Here is a 16023-nt window from a genome sequence, read left to right as displayed (position 1 = left end):
TCTGTGCGGTAGTTTGATAAAGTCAACTGTTTTAGCTTATGCCCATAAATTATCTTCTGATGAAGGTTGTGTTTCCTCTGCAGAGAATCAGAACACACGGACATTAGATAATGATAAAAAGTCTACCATATTTTAATTTTACAAAAGGTGCCAAACGGCATCATCTATAATTCAAGAGCCAAAATCGTTGTTATTTGCAGAGGATTTACATACATATTTTTAATGATACCTTTACATGTGTATGTGTTTATGGAAATAAACAGCAACAATAAACATAGGTCCAGGATAGCAATAATGCTATACAATAACAAATCTCTAAAAAGAAAATACACAAAATAATGAAAAAGTACAGTCATTGATTTCTTAATTTGCCTCTTATAGTGAGACTGCAACTGTACAGTATTCATGTCTTTTCATGACAACAAACTAAACAAAAATAAAGGTGCCCAAAACCGGTCATCATAAGATACTAAATCAATGTCACCCCAGAATTACATTGTAAAGACAACACCCCTCAAATATTCTAAATAATCTAGCATTGTTTCAGAATGATAAATGTTTAAAGTACAATGTGTTCAATGTTACCCATGTTTACATTTTTATAGTAGAATTTACAGTGTTTTGTGACTTAAAAAAAACATCTTCTGCTGCATCTTTACATTGCATACTTTTGGGTCCATTCTTTTGCTAGTCTGTTGTATCTGGAAGACAAGAGCAGTATGAGTGCACACTAGCAGCCCAATGATTCCCAAACACTTATGTTCAATCAGAGAATCACAGGGGCTTTGGTGGCTGAGAAGCACTTGTCGGTCACTTGCTCAAGATTGTGGACATTCTGGCATAAATGTTACTCAAAACAATCCTAAATTCCATACTCACTTGTCTTTGTCTGATTTGTAGATGTGTGCTATGTCTGGAACTAGGGGGTCATCAGGGTTGGGGTCACAAAGCAATGAACATATGGACAATAGAACTGTAAACCAAAAATAGGTTTATTTTTATAGTATAATTAATCAAATCATCACAGTCTGATATAGTAAAACAATTGTCATGTCATGTTCAGTGCACACATGGTACAATTATCACTTACATATGCAGTACAGTTATTGAATTATATTATGTAAGGTTGATAAATAGTATAAAATGATGGAACTGATGATATTATCTGTTTACCTTTTGATACCGTTAGTGCTGGGGACCACTGCGACCTCAATATATCCAGGCAAATACTCCCATTACTGTTAATGTTTGGATGGTAAATCTTTGTCGTAAATGCTACCTACAGGAAGACGGTAGTGGGTTAAGTTTGGGAAAAAACTTGAGTCTGAGCTCACCCGTACAGTAAACAGTAGTCAAGTTCCATGAACATGACTTTACACTGAAAAGAAAAGAAAATGAGATTTCTTGGAAAATTCATAATGTTTACATTTAGTCAAGGACTAGATTGTATATCTATCCAGGAAACTGAAACTATATTGTCATTCAGAGTAGAGTAGTAATTGTGATTCATTTCTTGCCTTAGGTGGCTTGAAGGGATAGTCAGTGGGAAAGTGGATGGTGAGGAAGAAGACCCCTCCCTGGTAAGGACTGTCAGGCTGTTAGATGGAAACATCAAACCAGGCAGACAAATTAAAAGGTTAAGGAAATCGATTATACATTTTCTATAATACGTACAATAAGTATACAATAAAGCGTCTGCTAAATGAATAAATGCAACTATAAGTTACATTTTGCCTTTCAAAATGTAAATTCAACCAGTGCTGCAATCAAACATTATAGACTGACAGTATAAACGAGCAGCTTGCTAGTTTCTAGGCTACCACCTCAGTGCTGTTTAAGGTTCTGGATTATACTTACAGGTCCCATAATTGTTGCTTGCCAATGGAACACTAATAAAGATAAAGAGAGCATGAGAGAGGGATAGGTCAAAGGGGAAAGTGACACTACAGTGTAGAAGTTACAACCCCAGTACAGTCACTTCACTTACAGTCCTCCCCCACAGGTCCAGCTGAACACTGGGCAGGAGGGTCCCTTTGCAAGTCTTGAAGCTCCTAAAAAACAGAGAACATGGAACAGGAGGGAGTGTGTGTGTGTGTCGTTGAAAGAAAGAGTACAGAACAAGTCAAACAGGTCATTGACATATTTCAGCATTCTAAAAGTGTTCGCTTAAGGGCGACTGGGCCACACTAGTAGTGTTACAACACAATGTCAAGCACGAAGTCTGCCTTCAAAGGTATCTTCATAATATGACCAGTATCATACCCCCTAAAAAATCATGTAGATACATTTAGTAAATACAAGTATTATTAAAAAACCCTGAACTATTGTCACAGCTTCTGTTTTGACATGTACTAGCTGCCGCTAGCTAGCACAACTGAAAATGAAATAATTACAATTTGAACATTGAAGTTCAAGTGACAAATGTCTAAATTCCTCGTATAAACTCCAATCCCAATGGCAGTTTAACATTCAAGCTATCTGAGTGGGGACACAACTGTCTGCTCTGATTATTATGATGTGACATTCCTATATTTGCTTTATTACAGCTAGCTTGCTGGGCTGTGTTAGCCAGCTAGCAAGTGAAGTGGCGAAAAGATGACAGTCGATGGGCCACACTGAGTTCAGCTGAAGAGTTAAGTAAGACTCACCTTCTGTATTCTTTTCAGTGCCATAATTACTGACTTCAAAATACGTTGATTAGTCGTTCACTTTCTCTTTTCGTAGATGTCGACTGTAATAGTATTGCTGATGAGATACAGATACATTCAGTTTCCCTGAACAGATCATCAAGGGTGTGTTGTTGGATGTCTTTTGTTTCCGCCTTCTGTTTACGGTTGGCCTTGGCCAAGGGAATGCTGGGAATTGTGGTTTTTAAAACGAACAACCAGTTTCTTGTTGCCCATGCCCAACTCTATTTCTCAGAATTTCTATAAATCTAAACAGCGTCTCTTGCTCTTTCCATCTCTCTTTTTTTCTCTCTGTCACTCTCTGTCGCTCAATCACTTACACTCACACAGAAGTAAAATGCACTGGTCTTAGATGACGAGAAATAACTGACAGCAGTTCTATTCATTATTAATGCATTTAGACTTACACTATTTGGAATAGTCTCTCAATAGAATTCCAAGAATGCAAATGTATATTCATTATTGCCAGCAATGTAGAGAAGTGAAGTGTTATTCAATGTGAATGTCACAACTAAATCATACCAATTTAACGTTTTATCATGATGGGAATAAGGGGAAATAGCGGCGTAAACAGTGGTGCATTTTGTTTAGAAACCCTGTTTAGACAATATTGCTCTATTAAGATGTTCCATAAGATAGGGCCCATCTGTGCAATTACCACTGCCGTAGTAATTCATGTTTTGATCAGTCCGATAAGTTGATAGCCTACACGTTTATACCGCACCAGTAAAAGCAGAACAAAAGCAATTTTAAACAATTTCGGGAACATAGGATGTTTTGCAATACCCTTCTTATGACAACGGTGGAATAGACCGCGTGGTTCTCAATCACACTTCCTACATGACTTTCCATCTGAATCTGGTGTTATAAAGTAGAAAATTGATAAGTCATGTAGACAGTAATGGAAAATCCACAGCACTGAAGTTACCAGAAGGGTTTGCGACAGTAGTGGCACTGTCGTAAGAGTAGGTAGGTGCAGATTCCTAGCTAGCTAGAAAGCAAGGTGTCATGTTGATTGCCGCCCATACTGGATATGATAATCTCCAAAATAGGATTATACAGAACTCGTCAAAGATTTTCGATGCTTTTTTTCCATCGTCTGTTTCTACTCTTCTTTTCTGATTGAACGAGGTTGTACGTCGTCAGACATAGATATGTGATGTCACGCAATATCAACCGAGCAAACCAGCCTGCGGTGTGGAACGTGTAATGTGGCGAGGTAGCTAAGAACCTGTACCAGAACCAGTTTATGCATAGATTTTCCAAATAGATAATTAAGCTGTCTCGTTCAAAGAGGATTAGTTTCGAAAACAATTCGGAGGACGTTTGCCAATATCGGTCTTGTGTCATTATAAAAGCAATTTTGGGGAATCGAGGAGTGTTTACGTCTCCCTAGCGAGGAAGTGGGATGTGGCCAGCCTGTATTTATGCTGCCGTTCAAGATATGAAAATCATTGTAGCAGTGGTTTTGGAGCCTCGCTACATAGTAAATAAAACGGGATACTCGGCACTGGACGATAGCCCCTTTGATAAATTCGATGACGACTCCTACATCCTTCGAAATTGTTCGGGGGTATCTCTGATTACATAATATCAATATGTGAATCTGACAGGCTACCTATACATTTTTTTGGAACACCATTTATTGATCGCGAATGTCAACTCAACATCAGATAATGGACTCATCTTTAGCTCTGGGAAGACTGGAACTGAACAGCCCCATGGTCAAACGGGGAACTCGGCTCTCCGGCGGCCCGGTGAAGGAGAAGAGCGTCCAGCCGAGCTTGCAGGCTCACCTGAACGGATGTGTGCCGCTTTCTCATCAAGTGGCGGGTCATAAGTATGGCGTTGATAAAGTTGGTGAGTGACTGATCTGAAATGAAGACCCCGGTTTCTTTCAATGGAACACAGTGATTGTAACGTATAGTCCACCATATTTACTTTCCAAACGCATCTTATGATAGGTGTGCAGTGCACTAGGCTGGTTCAGTCAACCAAGTAGAGATAGCACTTTCATTTACAATGTCTGCTGACATCCAGCTCTCCTAAATAGCAGTGCCTTGAGAGTTTACACAGCAGCCAGATCAGAAGCAGCTCCCCCAGCTTTGCACAATGTTTAACTAGTAAAATGTTTTTGTTTGACTATGAGTTATATATATAATTGACCCCCCCTGCTTTCTACCCATACAGTGTATCATACAGCCTGTAGTTTTGTGCTGTTTAGCAAGTCTCATAAAAGATAGAAAACTCTTGAATTTTTAACTATTTTGGCAGGTCAAAATTCGCTATTAATTGTTTTTTCACAATGGACAATCATCTACCTCACACTTCTAAACTCGCACTTTCGTTCACCAATGGGTGGAAAGCTACAACCTATGGGGGTCAGGGCACTGGTCAACCCACTATCAAGATGTTCCTACTATTATATTAACACATGAACTCCAGTTGTGTAGACAAGGTAGAAGATAAGGTGCTTCTTGCTGTTGAAGATTGTTGAGGCCAATTAGATTACTTTCTTCTGCCGAAAGACACAGGATGATCTGTACCTGGGATGTTTCTGTTGTCGTATGCTGTCTGTCGGCTGGGCCTCTCAGTGTCTGTCATAGGTTACAGATTTAAATCCCTGCTGCTTTCCTTATTCCCTAAGTCAAGAGCATGTTTATCCTGGATGGTTCAGGGGGTCAGCCCTATTGAGGTCCCTTTCGTACTGTCCTGACACCCACTAAACTGCTTGGCTGATTACTGGTGGATGGAGAATATGGATGTAAAGAGGTAGAGAAAGAGGAATAGAAAAGGGGAGAGAGGGATGGATGGATGCACTGACAGAGTACTCCTTTACTGCCATTGGGAAGGACATGCCAGACCAAATCATCTGTGCAGGAGACAGACAGACAGACGGAGAGAAAGAGGCAGAGAGACAGAGAGGGGGACAGAGAGAAAGACAGAATGGACAAGAGCAAGGCATAGAAAGAGAAAGCATAGCTAACTGTTAGCTAATCCTCAATCCCCAAGCCCAGCCCAGCCTATATGTAACCAACACTGGCTTGCATACTGTATATGGTGATGTAACATACAGAAACATGCCCCAGCTTCCCAATTCTGTTTTGTGATTCACTTAAGATTTTAGATTTCCTGCATCTCAACCATGTCAACTGAGTTCATTGTCCAACTGATAAAGTTAAACTGAACTGGTGGGATATGCCTTTATACCCTATCATCTTTATCTAAGTTAAATTGTGTACAAAGAAGAATAAAGTGAGTATAGTATGCGATGTGAGTCCACACCTTCTCTAGTCTAATCTAGCATGGGGTCAAAGTCTGTGTGTTGTTCTGTAGTTATCAGGAGAAATTATTCATCTGCTGCATGCGCAGTTGCCTTCGATGAATGAGTAAACATTGATATATGACTGTTTGTTAAATATTCAGACCTTTGGACATCTCAGGGTCCTTCCTTTCTTTACTTCATTCTCTACTTGCTAACACAATTAAAGCAATGAGAGTGAAGACCCTGCCACATTGCTGTGTCCCCATTCTTGTGAAACCGTTCTACTTTTGGAGGTTTTACCACAGACAAATACTGACTGGCCACTACTGGATTAGCATAGACAAGCAGGCAGTACGTGGGTAACAGCTTCCGAGTGTGTAGTCGGCGGGTGACAGCTTCCTGTTGTATGAATCATAGGTGTGTCACTGCTTCATGTTATTTCCAACAGGTATATTACAGCATCCGGATGGTACTGTACTGAAACAGCTGCAGCCCCCTCCTCGAGGCCCCCGCGAGATGCAGTTCTACAGCATGGTAAACAGGGGCCCAACACACATATTTCCGCAATCTCACTCTTCTCTAATCACCCTACTTATGATCCCGTGTTAATTTTGGTGATAGGGGCTGTTGAACTGATCAAGGCCTACAATGTGTTAACAAATTCTGTTCACCGTGTTGGATCTTAATGAAGACCATGTAGACAAATACAGTAGCTTGAGGTGGTCTATGATCCGTAATCTTTCTTGCATACTCTTATGTGTTATATATGATTTAGGAAAATAATATAGGAATACAATAGTTTTCAAACCGTGACTGTAGTGCTGATAAAATAAGAAAGGCTGTTCCAGAGAGTTTAAGTTGAAACTGTAGATCATTTACGCTAAGCTAATAAAAAGTGAGTGATTATTCCTAAACTGTACTCATTAAAAACTGCCCCAAAGACTTAGGAGCCCCAACAGTGTGTCTATTTATCTGTCTGTCTCAAGTGGGTCCTGTAGTACTAAGCCATAAGTGGTACTGTAGTTCCCAACAGGCTAGGAGACTAGGAGGGGTATGGAAGAATCTGCGAGGCAGGGTTGAAGCCAGGAGGGATGGTGTAAAGGCCAGGAGGTGGGTAAAGGTATCGTAGGCCACAGGTAACTGGTTGAGTAGGGTAGGGTGTTGCAGGCTGAAGCCTGTTAGTTGTCAATGCCAGAATGCGTAGTTCAGGCTGGCTAGCCAGCAGGCTACAAAAGTCCCACACGCGGCCAAAGCCCGGGGGGTTAAATGTGTTTGGTGAAGGGCTTAGCAAGGTGTGGGCCTCAGCAGGCCTGATGGAACAACATGAAGTCAGAACATTACCAGAGATTTCCAGCCCCTCTGTATAGCTAGTTCACCACCATCCTTTGTCCTGTACCAGCGAGATGAGTGTCAGGGCCAGATGTGCCGTCTTTAGACGTGCCCTCTCTAGGCGCGCTGTCTAGATGGTCTCTCTCTAGGCGCACTGTCTAGATGGTCTCTCTCTAGGCGCACTGTCTAGATGGGCTCTCTCTAGGCGCGCTGTCTAGATGGGCTCTGTCTAGGCGCACTGTCTAGATGGGCTCTCTCTAGGCGCGCTGTCTAGATGGTCTCTCTCTAGGCGCACTGTCTAGATGGGCTCTATAGATCTGTTCTCTCTAGACGTGCTCTATAAATCTAGCCCAGTGTGTGTGTTCTAACAGTGTGTATCCTTCCTGGTCTCATCCTGCCCCAGGTTTGTGATGCAGACTGTCGTGACCCGTGTCTTCTGGAACTTCAGAAACACCTACCCAAGTACTTTGGAACCTGGTCATATCCTGACACACCCAACGGTAAACACCTTCCCAGTATTCTTTTAACATGTGAGGTTCTTTGTTATTGGTTGAACCCTTTCACTTTCCATGAATATGTAAGCACACTCCCTGTATACACTGTATAGTAGTATCACAGCACCACAACTCGATGCATGACACATTGTCAATACGGCTGTCTGTTTCTGTTCAAACAATCAGGCCATTGTTCACACGACTGAAACTATCCTACTAAAAACAAAGACCTCTATCATCTGGCAGATGTGCCGTCTTTAGACGTGCCCTCTCTAGGCGCGCTGTCTAGATGGGCTTTCTCTAGGCACGCTGTCTAGATGGGATATGCAGAGATATGCAGATTGTTGTTGGACGTCCCATTGAAAGTCAGAGCAGTAGTGATGGATTGTAACAGTAGGTCTGTCTCTTCCCCTCCCCCTGGCAAACCTGCTCAGACCTGTACCTGAAGCTGGAGGACGTGACCCGGCGCTTCCACAAGCCCTGCATCATGGACGTGAAGATCGGCCAACGCAGCTACGACCCGTTCGCCTCGCAGGAGAAGCGCGACCAGCAGGTCAGGAAGTACCCTCTCATGGAGGAGATCGGCTTCCTGGTCCTGGGCATGAGGGTGAGGCCTACTCCCAAGCACGGCAAAAAACAAGCTCCTTACACTCCTCTCCCTTGGAATACTAGAGGTCCCATAAGTCATGCTCAAGAACTCGATGGTATATAACTCAAAGAAATCCATTGGATTGTCTGGTTGTGTTTTGAGTGAAATGTCCCTTTAAAGAGCAGCTTGGTATTCATGTGTTTCCCCCTTCCCGCTGGGCTAAAAGAAGTTCCCCTGCTGCCTCGCTGGCTCTCATCAGTCTCCCAGATCACTGTTCACAACGCTCAATCACTTTAAAACAGGAATTAATTAGTTTGTCAGAAACTGTGCTATGAAGACAGCAGAAATAATTTGGAGGTTGGACTTCATTTTGATTCAATTAGGATATTGAATAATAAATATCAAATATCCCCATGTTTTGGCAGTTTTTGCAAAGAGTAGAAAAACTGTTTGTACAGTGGTCTCACAGGTGTGGGTTAGCATGGTCCTGGGACCAGGAGAACAAGGGACATCTGGGACCAGATGGACCAATTTGGATTCTTGAACCAGATAAGCCAGAAACTCTGAAATGCAGGCTTGAGTCAGGGAGCCAGCCCTGGGCTGAGTGGCTGGTTACACTGTCATTATCTGCTTGGGGGCGGTCGTGCTGGCCAATCCACTGGATGCCTCTATGTTGTTGTTTAGTGAGTTTTAAATGAGCAGTGTCTGTAGTGATGCAGCAGGTTCTGGGACTGTGAAGCCTAGTCCCTCTCACTGGCCTTGTTTAGCAGTTAAACAGGTGAAGTATACCAGCAGGTTTATAAGAAGGCTGTAGGTGATGTATATCTTTCAAACCTGAAAGATATACATACCAACCCATTATTTGCATTTATGCAAGCAGGTCGCCAGTGAAAGATGAAGTCTCCTCTTTTGTCAAGGCCTTTACATTGAGGCTGTTTATTTAGCTCCAGTAGGATCTAATGTGTGTTGTTCAGTACTATAGAGATACTTATTTTTGAAGTGTGCTATTGGCCTACATAGAAAGGCATTCTGTGTTTTGTATATTGTAGCCTATTTATTCCGAATTGGATTCAAACTGACAACCTGAGTGTGAAAGATCCAAGCTCAGCCATCTGGGCCTCTGGACCCCAAGCTCTCCAGGGTATCGCGGTAACCAACAGGAAGTTAGTAGTTAGCCTATCGCAGAGACAGGAAGAAGGGCTTGGCCTAGTCTCACTGCCCCAGGCTGACTAATCTGCTCTCCCATCGGCATTCTACGATCTCAACTGCTATGGGGTTTCCTCCCCTGTCTCTCAGGGGCAGGGTAGAGTGTGTATTTTCTTCACTAGACTCCCTCCCTTGTCCCACGATAACAGACCAGCAGATTGAACGCTAGCAACACGCATGGTAAACACTGCCTACACACACTCCCTACACACAGTTTAACCGTCAGGTGCTTGAGCTGCTAACCCACCTTGTGCACACATTGTAACATGCGGTGCGAATATAAGGTGATTGATTACAGCATAGAGATGCTTTCAGTGACGGGCTTTGCCAACCTGACCCAGCCTCATTATGTGTGTGTGTGTGTTACACTCTCCGTCTAAATGACAGCTTTATCAGTGTCTGCTCCTACCTTGTGTATACAGTGCTGTATGCCAGTAGACCTTGTGTTGGTCATAGTCCATTCCCCTTAACATCCAGGACAGAGGACCGAGAAAGCTCAGGGTTAGGTCAAGAACACAGCCCACACAATCTTAGATTCTATTTTCTGTGCCTTTTCTGTCTCAAGTGACAGCTTCATGACCTTGTCCCTACTCTGTGTGTGTGCACGCACTATGGGTATGTGGACATGTAAGTCACACTCCACTCCTTGCCCTTCATGCTCTCAGCCCTCTTCCTAGCATTCCTCCACACCCTGGGCTGCATCTCAACAATGTCAAGTGGCATCCTCTCCTGTCCTTGCTAAAGGGCAGAGGACAGTAGGGAAATAAACAGGCCTGGTTTGGACTACTAAAGAGACAGTAAGAGTTGTTTTTTGTGAGGGCAGAAGCAGAAAGAACATTTAATTATATCTGTTTGGCTCGCAGCATGGAAACTTGTTCTTATCTACTGCGTGTTTGTGTGTGTGAAGGGATATATGTCATTAGTGATAATGAGGATGTTACTGATGGTTAGATATGGGGAGGGACGTGTGCATTTACTCTGGTAAAGACGCCTGATCAGTGTCTCTAAAGGGAGATAGGACTGGTGCCACAAAAACACAGATGCTCAACACTCATGTACTCACACCAGAATAGTCCTGGCTGTGTTAGTATATACTAGGGCTGTCAAAGTTAACGCGATAATAACGCGTTAACGCAATCTCACTTAACGCAATAAAAAAAAAGTTCCGTTAACGGTTTCTTTTTGACCCTGGGAATTACCTGTCGTCACATGACTTCGACGGTAGCTGAATGATAGAGAGACGGGCTTTTAGATGGGAAGTTCCATTTCATAAAGTTGCGAGACGGCTCGGTTGACAAAACTAAGGCTGTGTGTACAAATTGTCAGGCTGAGTTTAGTTATCACCGGAGTACTTCCAGCCTAAAATATCACATGCAAGCAAAGCACACAGCTAGCAGCAGCAACGTTCGCTCCGGTAATATATGGCAGACAACACTCACAAAAGAAGCGAGCAGCTGGCTGGGTTCAACAAAATAGAAACTGTATTGTTCAATATTAAGGGCAATCTGTGGTTGCTTAAGTATCTGAAGTATGTTTGAGTGAGATTTGAATATTATGGAGCAGGATATCGTAGTAGGCTATGAGACAACATGTCTTAAATGTATTTTATATTTCAGAACAAGTCTACTTTTGTGGATGTTTATTATAAAGCAATACAGTTTGTGAGTGAATAAAACTCCCTCACAATGTAAGTTGTGTTCCATCTGAACTTGTTATATGGACATTATCATCCAGTTAGGCCTAAGTTTTTAAGTACACCCTTTTAATGTTATTTCACAAAAAAAAAATATATTGGGGTCAATTTTTTGCAGATTAAATAGATTGAATAATTTTGCGATTAATTGTGATTAATCATATGAAATAATGCGATTTAAATATTTTAATATTTATGACAGCATGACAGCCCTACTACTACTATATTAGTGTAGTATTCTAGTGTTTCCACTAGAGGGAGGTAGTGTGTCCATGCTTCTATCCATACAGTCTGAAGAGTTCAGTGCCAGAGAGATCTGTCACCTCCTTTTGAAGTTGTGGGTTTAGTGGAATGTCACAGTGATGCGTTCTCTCTATCCCTCCCTCCCTCCCCTCATCTGCAGGTGTACAAGCTGGGCTCTGACAGTTATGACTCATATGACCAGCACTACGGACGCGGCCTGGTGAAGGACACCATCAGAGACGGTGAGTTGAACTTGAACCAGTTGTGTTGGTGCTAGGCCAGAAAAAAGAGGTCCAGGCCCCGTGGGTATTCTAGAACAGGGAAGGCCCCATATCTTCTTCAGCTTTAGGTTGGTGTTCAATCGACAACAACTTTTTCATGCAAGCACTCGTCATCTCCTCATCTGCTGTGCTACCAGGTCTATCTAAGTTCTTCCACAATGGGCTGGGTCTGAGGAGAGACGCTGTGTCGGCCAGTATCCTGAAGGTTCAGAAGATCCTCCAGTGGTTCGAGGAGCAGAGCCAGCTCACCTTCTATGCCAGTTCGCTGCTCTTTGTCTACGAGGGCTTGCCCACCCACAATCCCAGCCCTGGGGGGCTCCTCCACCACCCCAGAACCCCCCTGGAGAACAACGCCACCTCCTTATTGGCTGCTGATGGTGACGCCGACCAGGAAGAGGAAGTGGTGGAGTACAACAACAACGTCCAGGTCGGCGTGCCGCTGGAATACAGCCAGTCCACCACATACGCCATGCACAAGAAAGGCTGTCCCAAGGGCCATCACCACGGCAAAGGCCCCACCGTCAACCCCTCTGCCGCCGTCGGCGACGAGGAAATCACAGCCCCCAACGCCATGGAGGACAACACCGCCTGGAAAAGACCGGACGCCACGGAGCAGCCAAACGGCAACGGGTGTCAGGGGGACTTGGAAGGAGAGGGGGAGGAGGGGGTGGAACAGGGGGAGGGGGATGAGGGGTCAGCGTCGGAGGAGCAGGAGAAGGACGGCCTCAGCAGCAGTGTTAGCGGGGAGGTGGAGGTGAGGATGATCGACTTTGCCCACGTGTTCCCTTCCGAGAGCCAGGACCATGGATACATCTATGGCCTCAGACACTTACTGATGGTCCTCCAGCAGATCCTGGACCAGCCCTAGACCCTCTCATCTCCAATGGTCTTTAATGGTGCGTGTGTGTCCTTGAGTGTGTGTGTGTGTGTTGTACTGTAGTCTGTGAGTGTGCGAATGACTTCCAGGCCACCTCCCTAAACCTAATGTTCTGCACTATATGCACTATCCATGAAGGCATTACAGTCCTGCTCTCTCCCTAGAGACCGTCTTTAGATGGTCTCAGCCATTCCTAATTCAGTATGCAGTAGAGATGGTCTTGAGATATCTATTTTCTACAGCAGCTCTGGATATTCAGATGCTAAGATTTGTAAAATAACTACTCTAATAACTACTAAGGATGGCGAGATTAAGGTAAGAGTTAAAGCCTAAATTGATAGTCAATCATCTGTTGAGCCATCTTTAGGCGGCGCTATCATGGCATAATGGCACGTTGTTTGTCTATAGTTCTTCGATGTGCGTGTATGTATTTGTTTGTTTTTAACCACTGTTGACAGGTATCTAACTCAGGTAAACAACTGTATTCAACACTCAGAGACAGAACCCTCTAATGTAAACTGTCAACCAGCCCACAAATACTATCTGCTATGTTTTATAGGATTGAATCAGTCTTTGTTTTAAAACCTTTTCATTCCTTTTGGTTCTTTAAGGTTTCTGATGGAGTCTTTTGTTTTATTGATCTCTTAACATTAGCTATAATTATAGGTGAAGTACTTTTTAATGACACTGTTATTATCATGTAGTTCTATTTTTTGCTGCCAAATCACCTGCTCTTTGAGAATCTGTGTTCTTACAGTGAGATTTGTGTGTGGTTCACCGAAGATCAGTTTCTAGAATGTCGCCCCCTCTGTCATGTGACGTGTCTGTGAGGATCCGGAGGGTCATAGGAAAAGGCAATAGGTTGTTGTGATGACAATGAATTAATCAAGCTGACCAGACAGAAATGGAGAGAGAGTTGATGAGATTGTTGGAGTGTCTGTTGGTCAGAAGAATAGAATGCCAAACTCGCGTTTTCTTTGTATTTAATTTATTTTATCAGAGCGAAAGATGGAAGGCTTTGTGGTTTCCAGGGTGACTTGCCTTTCTTAAGCACTGGTCTGTGATCAGCTGTCCTTTCTCTAGTACAACTCTTAACTATGAGAGGGGAAAGCATACAGCTGGCCTGAGACCAGTGCCTAAAGGTCAGCTTAACCTATGAGAGCACCAAGCCTTCCACCATGAGGCCTAGAGGGAATACTGGTGAGTACTGGTGAGTACTGGTGAGTACTGGTGAGTACTGGTGAGTACTGGTGAATACTGGTCCACGTGTTGCTGTTGTCTTAACCCAGAACATGCTTCCAAAGTTTCATCTCCTTCCAACATTGACTGTATTTAGTTGCACAGAGCTGCTGTCCTCTCTTACTCTCCCTGAATCTCATTGATCGCTATAGACGTGTTGTTTATTTTCATTTTAATCAAACATATGCATATATTGACCCTACTTTTATGTTGCTTGAAAGTATGATTTATTGCAGTTGTATCTGATGAAATCTTAATTTGTTGCAATGTGAAATTACCTTGATATTTCTGTATGATTTTAAAGGTATGTTGCACCCTATAGAGTCTGCCGATGGTCTTATCTATAAATTAGTTGATTTGCGGCACATCAGAAGCAATCTCGAGGACCTTGGCAGTTAGAGAGATGTTTACAGTTGAAAGATGAGCATTTTTGTTTCTCTGTCGTCACTGCCTTATTTAATGTCACTCCATTAGCCCCCTCTCTGATAACGGTGTATCACGCAGGCAGCTTTGTGAGGATACTCTCACACGCCAACTCAACGTGTTGTTGTTGTGTTGTTGTATCACACTATCACCCAGCAGCTTCAGCGTTTCTCCACAGGGCATTGTTTGTTTGTTTGTTTGTTTGTTTGATTAGTAAGAACAAATCTCTCAGTTATTGATTAGGAAAAGAAAAGGGCATTGTTGATTATTATGCAGCCCTCAACGACATGGTAACATTCCGACCTTGCCTCTGTGTCCTGTTCCACATTCTGGTGGGGCTTGTTGAATGCGGCCGTGGAATGTGTGAACCGACCAGACCACATTCTAAGGCAAGAGCCGGGTGGGCGGGCGTGAACGCATAAGAACCACTATGGTTGGAACAGGAGTGTGGGCTTGAGAGCGGTCAACCGTGTCTTGTTGAAGATTGATTTTCAAGCTGTTCTACAAAGAATTGAAATCTCTTGTTTACATTCGATTGATTCTATTTGATTCATCTGGGTAAAATGTGTCTTTGTAGTAGTCATGTCATGACGATGCATTATGGCCAAGTAAATGAACACACGGCCCATGTGATGGCCAGGAACCTAACCATGTTTGTTTTGTTGGCTGGAGTCTTCTATTCTTACATTTTTGTATCAATGATGCACTGAAAACAAATGAATAATAAATGTAGAACATATATTTTGAACCCTTTGCTGTGAAATAACCAATGACTTACAGTGTGAGGGGCACGGCGTCATTCTTAGAGAACACCTCGCTGAAATATGGAGGTCCGTAAAGGGTATATTATTCATATTTGGTTAGACTGGATTTGTATCTGATAAATTGAGCCAAGCAGAAGAGTTCTCCTTATTGTATATAGAAAATACTCAATTGATATACTCAATTCCGCAACAAATCACTTTATTTTTGATTTAGCAACAAACTGTAAAAGTTTCAGATGGTTTGATTGATGGAATTGTTTGTCAGTGTGTTCTCCCAGTTTGTTCTCGTTGTTCATGGGTTACCAGCAAACCTCTGGAGAGAGTTCCCGTCGTGCCTTTCTCCAGATGGACTGGAATATGCCTTGCAGAACACAGGTGTGGGTCAAATGGTTTTTTAAGTCCTTTTGAGTTCTGGTTTTTGACTGATGGAATCAATGGAATTGTGTGCATGATGACGGTATAAAGCATTTCCCTCTAGTTGTTCCCCATTGTGTTATTTGAAAGGAGGATTTCAAAAACTGTTTGAACCCATGTCTGAAATAGTTTAGTTTTTTTCTGAGTGGTGTCCATGGTTTCTCCACTGTCATCTTCCCCTCCCAGTGCTGACCTCGACAGGAACAGGAAAGGCAGAAGAGGAAGTGATGTGATCTACTGTGTCTCTCTCATATCGGAATCAGATTGAAATGGACTAATTACTACTATTTTGTAAAAGACATATATGTAAATGTATAATATGTAGACGGACCCAATAATGGCTGTATATTTGGCAGATTATTATTACTAATAAAAATATTCCCAATGACAAAGCTGTGGGTTTTTCTTATGTTATCGTTGAAAAATCTTTAAAATATTTTATTATTTCAGTCCACCAAGCAAACTAAAGTCATCGTAACATCCCCAAAAGTAACAGTTTAGTAACATTACTGTAAAGAC

General features: G+C 42.7%; 3 protein-coding genes across 3 annotated transcripts in view; 2 read left to right on the top strand and 1 right to left on the bottom strand.

The window, feature by feature from the left end:
* Nucleotides 1–108: 108 nt before the first annotated feature.
* Nucleotides 109–2844, bottom strand: ube2d1b (ubiquitin-conjugating enzyme E2D 1b). The gene is made up of 7 exons (XM_062475561.1): nt 2649–2844; nt 1988–2051; nt 1858–1889; nt 1518–1595; nt 1174–1279; nt 880–973; nt 109–701 (listed from the first exon to the last, which is right to left on the bottom strand). The coding sequence occupies exons 1-7, from the start codon at nt 2670–2672 to the stop codon at nt 656–658; spliced, it is 444 nt and encodes a 147-aa protein (XP_062331545.1). The 5' UTR covers nt 2673–2844; the 3' UTR covers nt 109–655.
* An 844-nt stretch (nt 2845–3688) lies between these two features.
* ipmkb (inositol polyphosphate multikinase b) lies at nt 3689–15896 on the top strand. Its single transcript, XM_062475559.1, has 6 exons — nt 3689–4547; nt 6401–6486; nt 7685–7781; nt 8210–8382; nt 11667–11748; nt 11925–15896. The coding sequence occupies exons 1-6, from the start codon at nt 4343–4345 to the stop codon at nt 12653–12655; spliced, it is 1374 nt and encodes a 457-aa protein (XP_062331543.1). The 5' UTR covers nt 3689–4342; the 3' UTR covers nt 12656–15896.
* Nucleotides 7675–16023, top strand: part of tcerg1l (transcription elongation regulator 1 like) — a 44633-nt gene continuing 36284 nt past the window's right edge. Inside the window, exon 1 of the mRNA XM_062475560.1 lies at nt 7675–7684. The gene's annotated coding sequence lies outside the window, so the exon portion shown is untranslated. The remainder of the gene's footprint in view (nt 7685–16023) is intronic.

The sequence above is a fragment of the Osmerus eperlanus genome, chromosome 12 (assembly GCF_963692335.1).
Source record: "Osmerus eperlanus chromosome 12, fOsmEpe2.1, whole genome shotgun sequence".
Taxonomy (NCBI): domain Eukaryota; kingdom Metazoa; phylum Chordata; class Actinopteri; order Osmeriformes; family Osmeridae; genus Osmerus; species Osmerus eperlanus.
Note: the sequence above shows the minus strand (reverse complement) of the source record. Positions and strands in the feature narration are given on the sequence as shown.

Bases quoted from the DNA above. Each gene is read 5' to 3' on its own strand.
- ipmkb (XM_062475559.1), top strand. From the start codon at position 4,343: ATGTCAACTCAACATCAGATAATGGACTCATCTTTAGCTCTGGGAAGA. The intron at 4,548-6,400 runs GTGAGTGACTGA...TATTTCCAACAG, and splicing joins GTATGGCGTTGATAAAGTTG to GTATATTACAGCATCCGGAT. The intron at 8,383-11,666 runs GTGAGGCCTACT...CCTCATCTGCAG, and splicing joins TCCTGGTCCTGGGCATGAGG to GTGTACAAGCTGGGCTCTGA.
- ube2d1b (XM_062475561.1), bottom strand. From the start codon at position 2,672: ATGGCACTGAAAAGAATACAGAAG. The intron at 1,596-1,857 runs GTAAGTATAATC...TCCATCTAACAG, and splicing joins AAGCAACAATTATGGGACCT to CCTGACAGTCCTTACCAGGG. The intron at 702-879 runs GTGAGTATGGAA...CTTGTCTTCCAG, and splicing joins TACAAATCAGACAAAGACAA to ATACAACAGACTAGCAAAAG.